Consider the following 10,360-nt stretch of genomic DNA (forward strand, 5'->3'; position numbering starts at 1 on the left):
AGACTCGTATCATTGAAAGAGGAGTTTGAAGTTCCTTCAGGACCTTCGCCACAAACAAACGGACCCCTGAAGGAGTGAGTCCACCACGTCCAGTATTTGTAAGTACTTTTACCGTTTGTGGAACACCAACCTGCCTGACTTGCAGCCGGTAAAGAACTCTATCACATTGCGTCAGTGGAAAACCTGAATGGCGAGATGCTTGGGAGGGAACTTTCTAACAGCAGCAGCATACAGGATGTTTGATCCGTTTGGATGAGTCCGTTCTGTGTGACTTTTTCACACTCGTGAAGCTCAGAGCGGGTTTAAATCATGTTTTATTCATGTCCTCGGAACCTAAAAACCTGCGTTTCTGTTAGACAGTGGGATCATGTTACCGTGGTTTTATTCTAGTATTTTTCATGTATCCAGTAGTAGTACATGTGCATTATACTGTGCAGTTTAAGTAGAATGATCATGCATCCTGTCTGACCTCCTTCTTTGTCGATGGATCCCAGATTAGCCTCCATATGGCCAACATTGTTTGCTACAATGAGTAGCAATATGGAAAGGGAAGTACCAAATAAAAAAGCAATAGTGATGCAAATACTGCAATATTAGTCGGTATGTGCAGAAACAAGTGAGGAACTGAGCGCTGAATTGCAGAAATGGTTTCATGAAGCGTGACAAAACGTTCTTTGTTCGGTCGGAGGATTAGAACACCGACGTGTTCATTAAAAATTCACCCCTGATAAGGGAAGGGACGACTTGGGGAGATATTTGAGCCGAACCTCAAGAATATGAAAGTTATTTTATAAGAGAACTAGATTTTTTCTCTGTCGTTTTTATCGTGGGTTCCATCCATTCATTGCTCTCTCCTCTACTGTTCCCCTTCCTCTTAGCACCCCCCCTCTTTATTAGCTCAGTGGATCCTCTTTTTCTGCTTCACTTCATCCCTAACTATGTCCAGTCCTGTTCCGCCTCCTCCTCAACCGAGAGGCATCGACTACAGCCTGCCCACCTGTGGACAGACTCTGTGCAATGGCCTCGGTACCTGTGTCATTCCTCCTGGCGGTGGCGGCGATTTGGTCTGCGACTGTAACCTCGGCTACGAGGGGGAATTCTGCGAGGACACGGTCAACGGGTCCTTGGGTTTACCCTTGACCCTGAGTGTGGTGGCCGTCATCTTCGGTCTGCTGGTCATGGCCTTCATCTTCGCCAAACTGAGGCAGAGGCAAAAGAGACAGCAAAGGTACTGATATTTTTTGTCTGGAAAATCAAATGATTAAAAAGCAGTTTCTGCTGCCGTAGATAAACAAGACGGGACAAGCCAATGGCGTGGAGATAATTGCTTATTACAGCAGATGTAATCTGTCAGAAAGTCTTTGTCTTAGATTTAGGATTGAAGGAGGACATTTTCCCAGCCTGGAGGTAAACCCCACCAAGGACTTTGTGGCAGAGGCGGATGCCTCTGCTGAGACTGGCGAAATCATGAGGTCAATCTGGGAAGGCTGTGTTCTCATGGGAATAATGAATGTTCTAGAAGAAGTACAGAACTAATTAGATTTAAAAAGGAAGAAGCAAGATAAGGCTGACAATAAAGGCGTGTTGCCACTCTTAGATGATTGATGCGACGACCTTATGCTAATAATGGCTGATATCCTGTGATAGTGGGTCATGAAACGTGGGAGATGTGATTGGACGGATGGATTAAGAAAAACTAATGGCGGATTGTGAAAAGAGACATTCTTCCTGATGGAAGTTTAACTGGAGCTTCAATGCATCAACATGAAAGAACGTTTGTGTCACTGTCAGTAATTCTGTGCTTTTTGTCTGTTGTCTGCAGACAGAAACGGGAAACGCATCACGGTTACAACATCACTCTGTAATGTGGCTCGATCTCCATTATGTCTGAGGTAAGCATTCATTTTATAAAAAAGGTGGTGTCAGCTGGGAAGGATGGTTAAATTGAAGTATCATTAGGAGAGTTGTTTGAAGTATTTTTTTATTATTTTTAAAAAATGGTTACCCACAAAATTAAATTCATGCTTTCAGCAAACTGTGCTGTGCTTAATTAAACCTTGTAGTTTTTGTAAAAATCCAACACGCCCATGTATTTACTAGCAGCCTTCCCCTTCACTGCTTCCGTTTGCACAGTGCTGTTTGTCGGTATGTTACTGCCTCCAACTGTTCATGGGCAGAATGTGAAAGGAATTCATGCAAATCGGGTTACATGGGAAAAGCAACATTTGACCCGCATCTGTTACTCCGTAGCACCTCTAGTGGTGAAAAAGCAAACGTTAGAAACTTTTCTGCAAAATCATTTGTGGTGCAAAAAATAATCTAATAATCTAATCTATCTCTTGTTCTCATCCAGGTCAGCCATGACGCTGTGGTCGGTGATCCCGTTGAGCTTCCAACCGCATCCTTCTGCAGCATGTCTGTTACAGCGAGTTCTTAAGATTTTAGTTCAGACAATGAACTGATTTCTGGTTACAGTATGTTTGTAGCCATTTTGGATTAATCAACAGAAACTTTCAGATAACCAGCATGAATTAATTTGTTGATGAGATATACTATCAATCAGTGACGTGCAGTCAGGGGAGGCAAGTGAGGCACAGCCTCACCTGTCATCATATAAAATCATATAGAAATCATGTATTTGTATTATTAAAAATAATATAAAAATCATATAAGATATAATATAACATCAGTGATATTATATATTATATTTTATGATTTTTTTCATTTTTAATAATACAATTAGTGCGCCACGTATTCTTGTGCTCAGCGGCATTAAAATACTGCAGAATGAGGCCATGTGTAATACTGTCTCCAGCCCATAGGAGACCAGTGAGTGATTCAGCGCACTCATCAGCTGATCCGCTCGTTCGAGCCGGGCTTGTAAACACGGAAGCGCTGGCTGTCTGGATGTCTGGACGTCAAGCAAGAACTCGTGTTTTCTGCTTTTCCTGCCTTCTTTTCTCAACTTCTGAAGATGTCTGGACTCGGATGGGATATTGCGACATGAAGAATTTACCGAGAAGCCTCCAAACGCGAGCAGCAACCGCGTGTATTCATGGTCAAATTGCGCTAGAAACTTTTGGGACGTCCCGGATAGACCTGGCTTTGGACGGACAGCGGAGACTTAACATTAGCGTACACAAAGCTAAGGAAAAGGAGAACCGAGAGATGTTATTCTATTTATATATTATATTGCACTGTTGCTGCTTCGAGCCCGTGAGACCGGCGTCTGGCCGTTTCTGGGACCGATTCGAGCAGAACCGCGGCGGACTGGGCCTGACAGAGAGTCCATTGTTTAACAGTTAAACATCAGTTAAACTTTAACTGATCAACACACACGCATCCACACACATCCAACGCTGCACGCACACTGATACGCAGAGTTTAATAATTTCATGTCATATAATTTCATTAAATCTTTTGTAAATACGCAGATTATGTGTGGTCTCCCCTTTTTGTCATAAACTGATGAGCCAGGTTTGTGACAATATGTAAAAAATGCTGGTACGAATTTTTAAACAAAACACGTTAAATGATGGACAAGCTGTAGGTTCATTTATTTGTAAATCTGACTGTGCCTCACCAGACATGAACCTCACTGCACGTCACTGCTATCGATGATAAATTGATGTGTGGAAAAAGATCTGTTTGGAAATGACGTTTTGGCACAACCATCATTTGCTAACGTGCAGAAGACTGTGTGGCAACGGCGCTACCCACTGTGCCACCGTGCTGCCGAAGCTAAAAGTAGAAGCATCAATCTCAACAGCAGTTGGAGCCCTTTTTACATTGTGGCCTTTTTCTTCGTAAACCTTTTGAATTGATGCTGAGTGATCGGTGATCAAACTGAGATGTGATGATCTGCAGAAAAGATTCAGAGGAAATCTTTCTGTATTATTCTTCTCCTCGGTTTGTAACCACGTTGCTCTCAGGAACGTAGCAACCGTCAAAGGCTCTTTTGACTGAATAGCTATACTTTATATGCTTTCTATAAATATGCCTTCCTTTTACTTGACATGCCTTTCTAAATGATAGCCAAAAGAAGACAAAAATGTATATTTTTAAATAAATGGACTGTATGTGGTGAAAGAGTTTGTCCTTATTCTTTGTCGAACAAAAGATAGGCTGAAGGACCCACATTATGCTAAATAGACTCTTTTATGATGAGGATAGATCCCTTTCCCTGTCCTCGACAGAAAATATCATGAATATTCCATCTCGAGTCTAAATTATTAAATATGAAGTACTCTGCAATGTTACCGAATATTTCAAACAGATCCATAGTCCAGGATCTCTTCTGGGTCATCGCCAAACTTTAATCATCTGTTCCTGGTAACATTCACAACATCTCCTGAAAATGTAATCAGGGTTGGTGCAGAACTTTATGAGTTGGATGGTCAGACGAACGCCGGCGATCACGTAACCCCCCGCCTAGGCGGAGCTAATAATAGTAGTTACTATTAAATTATATTTCTGACAATGGCTATTTAAAATAAACATGCATGCTTTTTAAAAAGAACACAACACAAAAGGTAAAAAAAATAAAAATTGTCTGGCTGGAATTGTACTGTGCCAAAAATGTTTGTCAGGGGAGGAATTTAAAAATGAAGTAAAACTGGATCTGAGAAGGTGTGCTCATTCCCTCCAGTTCAGGTAGATGACGAAGCATTTTACCAAGCAAGACATTTTCTGTCACACCCTAAAGGCATCATTTATTCTCGTCCTGTCTCTTTTGGCCGTCATTGCATGAGCAGGCACTTTTTATCTGCTAATTATTTTTGGGCAGGTTTGTAAAACATAAAAAAAAAAACCTTGTAATTTAGGTTGTACCATTTAATGAGAGTGAAAAAGTGAAGTCTAATTTTAATCAAAGATGGCTCACACATTTAGGATATAAAAAATAATTTGATATTTTAAACAAAGAGATTTTTAATCTGTTATAATTAATTGTACAGCAAAATATGGCAGGTTTTTTTGTTCAGTCTCAACATCTTAGATTTGATGACACTTTTTTTTTGCAAGTCCTCCATATATTCCTAAATTTTATTAAGGCTCAGGAATAATCTGGAGAGCACAAGAGAAGTAGAATCTTTCAACTTCTTAAAGAAGTGTAACTTGATCCACTTTCCCTCCCTTGCCTGTGGCTTTTGATTGGAATATCCGTTTGCATGACTGTCTGTGTGTTTTTTGTCTACAAGTATAGTTCTGTTAATGTTCATTTTATTTGACACTGAATTTAGCATGTTTCTTTTAATATTTGCTGTAACACAATTTGGGACAAAAACAGTTTGTTATCAAAGTGGTATAAGCAAATATCTTGCGTAACGATTTAACGTAGAAACGGCCTCCGACTGTCCTACAGTAGATCACAGTTCTGGGATCTGCCCTATTTTCTGCAGAAAAGCTGTGGGGGTCAGATGAGCGAGAAAATGAAACAGCGAAAACACCACCCACAGACTCAGCAGCAACTCCAGGTAGCTCTGAATAAAGCACGAGCCTCCATCCAGATGTTGCTCCAGTCCATGAGGAGGAAGATTCCTGCTGAAATCAATGCTGATGGTTGATGAAGGACAAACTAATAACGTGTGTGTAATATTTTAACGCAGTTGTTTCAACTGAACTTTTTATTGTGCCTTCATTTTTGAGATTTACCTCCACAAAGGAGGTTCTGTTTTTGCTGCCTTCTCCAAGACACTGTGGGATTAGTAGGCTATGGTTCTAGAATAGATCCAGAAGAATCCACCATTACTGAAAGTGTGCTTTATGTGTATAACTTCTAAACTAATAATGATATCAATGTGGATCCAATTGCTACAAGTTTGTTTTCATGGTTAAGGAATCTAAAAATAGAGATAAAATAAATGCCGGATCATTATTTTTGGTATAAACCACAATATAGGCGGGGTGAGGTGCTCGGCGGAGGTCTGCGCTCTGAGAGTGCTTTTCAAGTTTGTTCTGCCTCTTTGCTTTGAATTAAATTAAGGTAATATTAAAACATTAAACAAAATTAAGGCTATTTTCAGTACAAGCTGTCCTAGAAAATGATCACATCAAGGCGTTGGCGTGTCTTTTAAACAGATTGAGTGTATAAATAGGCTTTTTTTCTCACTTGGGTCAGAGACCTGCAGCATCCCAAAGACAGAAGCACACACACGCTATTTTTTCCCAGCCTGGAGGTAATAATCCTGTGACTCACCTTTGTTCTGCATGAATCTACAACAACCAATTCAGAGTGATACTGCAATGCAGGCTCTTTCACAATGAACTATCTATAGGCTGTCATTTTTATAAATACTCCCCAGAAGAAGATCTAGTATCTCTGAACGGAAGACACTGGACAGTAAATGCTTGAAATACCTGGAAATTACTACATAATATTTGACTAATTCTAGAACTCAAAACTTTAAGGTTTACTTAACAGAATATAAATGTAAAGTACATTTTTTCTGCTTGTTGTCTAACAAATTGGAGTTGTTGCTAAACGTTCTACTTGTTTCAGCTCAAAGGTCTGTTCATTTGATGAGTGGAGGCATGAAAGCCAAGGCTAAACTTTGATTTAAGAAGTGCCATTAATACAGTCAGCACATCCTGCTGCACAGGGAGAGGCCAGACAATGTACAAAAGGGCCCTATTGAGTGGCAATTGTTCACTGCAGTCTCGCCTCGCTTTAGATGTCAGACCGGTTTACACAGGAGGAGATGCTGTCAGGTGAGCTGCAAAAGGAAGCCGCCCTCTCTGACCGGTTGGGCTGCATTGTCACTATTCTTATGTCTGAGAGGGAAGAAGCTGACAGGAAAAGGAAAAACATCGCTGTAAAAACAGCCTGGTATCAAGTGAATGTGAATAGATACAGGGAAAAATAAAAAAAACTTGTTTCCTTCTCTATGAACTAAGGGTTGCAACTGCATTCTAATGTTTCTGCAGCCCTATTATATTTTATGTTCATCAGAGGTATTTGATCCACTCAAACTAATCAGAGCAGAAAAGTCAACAATCAATATTAGATGTTTCTAATCATCAAATATTTTTTACGTATCGCTCCCTTTGACTTTCTACTGTTAAATTGTTTTTGCATGAGTTTACATTTTCTCTCGGTCTGCTGTTTATGCTTGTTTTCATTCAATAACCAAAGTGAGCTGAATAAAAGCGACTATAGGCTTCTGTCTGTATAAAACAGTACACATTTAATTAGCATCTGTATCGCAGAGCAGTTAGAACAACATTGGTCACCTCAGGATATACGTTTTCTCAACAGGTGTTCTGCCGTCCCTCACGCTCGACCCTGTGCTGTAAAGTACGTACATAAAAGAATACAGTATTTACATCAAAATCAAAAAAACATGATAGGATTCATGCATTAGTAAAACATCTATTTCCATAAAGATGACTTCTTTTTACAAACAAAGTTCAGCATCATTTTTAGAGTGTAAAATAGAACACGTCACCTTCCACATCGAGCTGCTTAAAGAGTAAGATTATTATGATGATGTATTAATTAGCATTAATTAGAACTCAGCTGAGCCCATCCTGGTTCTCTTTTGCAGCCACATGAAACTAAATCCAGGTCTCTGACACTGATGCTATTGCTCATATTTCTTTTATCACCATCACTGCTTTCATGTTGAAACACTATCTTATTGCAAGCACTTCAAGTGATTATCCTTCATTTATTTTACGAATTTGCAGCAATTTAATAACATCTGATCATTGAAATATTCCTACATTCCTCAAATGAATTGATATTTCAACAGTTTGCGTAAAAGGGATCTTTGTATTATTATTATTATTACATTAAATGACAATGGCCTCGGTTATGGACGCTGCATAAATACCATTTCTTCCATTGCAAACAGTCACGCCAATCTCGAATGCGCGTGCATGCCTCTCCTTTCTGTGGAGTGTGTGCGTGATGGCGCGGATCCCATTCGACTCATAGGTCGTCGTCGTAAGGTCGACTGGTGGAGGTGTTGGCCGAGCGGCCCGCGGGGGTCTTTGCTCGTGGGAAGGACACGTCTTCATCCATGGACTCCTTGGAGTAGGGCACGCTGCTCCTGGCGCTGCTGCTGGCGCGGCTCAGGCTCGGCACCGGTTGCCGCGTCCTTGGCGCCCTCTGGTGGGAGAACTGCCTGCGCGTCTCCTCGACCCGTCTCTCTCCCCGGTTCTTACCGCCGCAGCAGCGACAGATCCCGATGAACATGACGAATCCGCCCAGAATCTCTAATATCCCGCCGATGAAGCCCAGGATGATGGAGTAGCCGACGCGCACGTCCGTGAGAGGAGTGACCGACGTGATGTCGTTGATGATGTGCGTGTACCAGGAGATGGGAATGAGGGTCAGGACGCCCGAAATAAAGATCAACAGCCCGCCCAGGCCGGCCACGATCCAGTTGGGCGAGTCCTTCCAGCACCGGACCCCCGGGATGGCCACCGCCAGCCCGCCGAGGGTCACGATGAGGGAGGCCACCATCATGCCCTGGGCGACCATGATGATCTGGTTGTCGAAGTACGTGACGTCGCTGAGGCTGCAGTCCCCGCCGGTGTTGATGGACGAGGCTCTGCACACCTCCCAGATGCCTTGCTGGATGAACTCGTCTGCGGCGATGTTGGGGACCCCGTGGAGGGTCCTCCAGTTGGGGGCCACCGTGGCGGTCAGGTCTAGAATCCACCCGCAGGGGGCCAAGACCATGCCGAAGATCAGGATGCCCGGGGTGCGCATGGATAGCCGGATCCACTCCTGCGCGGATCGCCGCGGCATGATGGTGCCAGACTGAAGTGTTTCACTTCACACCAGCAGCTGCTGTTATAGAACGAGTCTGAGTGAAACCTGCGGTGGGCGGGGCCTCGCCTCACCTGGCTGCCGCTCGGTCGCTCTCCAAACAGGACAGGTGCGGCATGATGCCGTGCGTGACTGAGGCGTGGGTGTTTTTTGCGCATTGCTTTGATGAGAATTTTGTATGGCGCTTAAAAAAATACTAAAAGTTTAGACAATAGCTTTTGCAGTAAATCTTCCCTTGAGTGGGGCTGCTCTAATCATCTTATATAAATGTCTTGATATAAATGTGGAAACGGAAACAAGCCCGCTAGGGCTTTTTTGAAATGCTCCTCTTAGACAGGATGTTTGACGTTATTTGTACTGTAATACATGCTACTGTGTGACTGTACTTGTACTCTAACATTCTATCTAATAAATATATTCATCATATATTCATCATTCAGAACATGAGTTAAAGGGCAAATCTGCAATACAATGTGCTTTTCGTTAATATCAAATATCAAGCACATTCGTGTTCGCAGATATCTAATCCTTATGAATAAAGAATAAAATAATCAGTATTGCACTGTTCTCTGCAAGTTTGCAGTAGAACATAACTTTCTAATGATGCCGTTGTATTTTTTCCTTCTGCATTACATTAGTGTCAAAGAAGCATGGCCAACCCTACAACATTAATAAGCGCCTGAGCGGTGCTCTGGTCTCTGCGACTTTGTTTATTACAGTATCATTGTCCAAAGACATGAGACTTTCTTTCTCAGTTTCTTCTGGGTCAAAGTGCTCCTGAGTCTGTTTTGCATTGGCAGAAAACCTTCTATACTGTCTGTCACTGTGTCCACAGGTCACCAGCAATAATATCCACTCACTGAGCAATCCTACCTGCCCATGACTGAACACCGCCCCTCGGGGCCCAAACATCAGACTGACCCCCCACACTCCAAGGTGTGTGACAATACTACATTTTTCTAATTTTGTATATTTATATTTGCCGGTATCTTTCATCCATTCTCCCTGACGTGCTCGATAGTTCCTTATTGACTGAATTTGCTAGAAATCTTGGTTTAGATTTATTTTTGAGAAGCGGGGTTAAAATAAAAATAAGAATGAGACTTTCTTTACAGCCTTTATATATATATTTTTTATTTATTGAACCACTTCCTTGTTTTGGACGTCGTTATGACAGAATCCACATTTGAGATTCTGTATTGAGCGGGTCTCACGGAACAGGCTGGTTGGGAGTCATCGTGACTGCGTCAGAACCATTTTTAGCAGGAATGTCGTTCCACGGGATGCTTCTGAGGGCAGCTCATGTCCGCCTCTTTCTTCTTGTCTCTCCTTGATGCACCTGCATATTTACCTGCCTTTTTCTGTTAACCTCTTCCTTTGTCTTTCCAACTGCCTTCGTGCTTTTTAAGGGTTCCTCTCCGGTTTGGAAGCTGTGGATGTGGAATGCTACTCAGTGCAGCGCATAAATCCACCGTGACCTTTAAGTCAGACAATCAGACATGCTTGCTCTGGGTTTTAAAGGTTCTTTTGTTTCTAATGTTGGCCCCTTTTTAAATACAATTAATAGTAAGAAAAACTAATCTT

The 10,360-nt window shown here is 42.1% G+C and overlaps 1 protein-coding gene across 1 annotated transcript; it reads right to left on the minus strand.

The window, feature by feature from the left end:
• Positions 1–7,158: 7,158 nt before the first annotated feature.
• LOC137908563 (claudin-23-like) lies at positions 7,159–8,755 on the minus strand. The gene has a single exon (XM_068752973.1). It carries the CDS (start codon positions 8,753–8,755, stop codon positions 7,931–7,933), a length of 825 nt encoding a protein of 274 aa, XP_068609074.1. The 3' UTR covers positions 7,159–7,930.
• Between the last annotated feature and the right edge of the window lie 1,605 nt (positions 8,756–10,360).

This window comes from Brachionichthys hirsutus, chromosome 19 (genome assembly GCF_040956055.1).
Source record: "Brachionichthys hirsutus isolate HB-005 chromosome 19, CSIRO-AGI_Bhir_v1, whole genome shotgun sequence".
NCBI classification, from domain to species: Eukaryota; Metazoa; Chordata; class Actinopteri; order Lophiiformes; family Brachionichthyidae; genus Brachionichthys; species Brachionichthys hirsutus.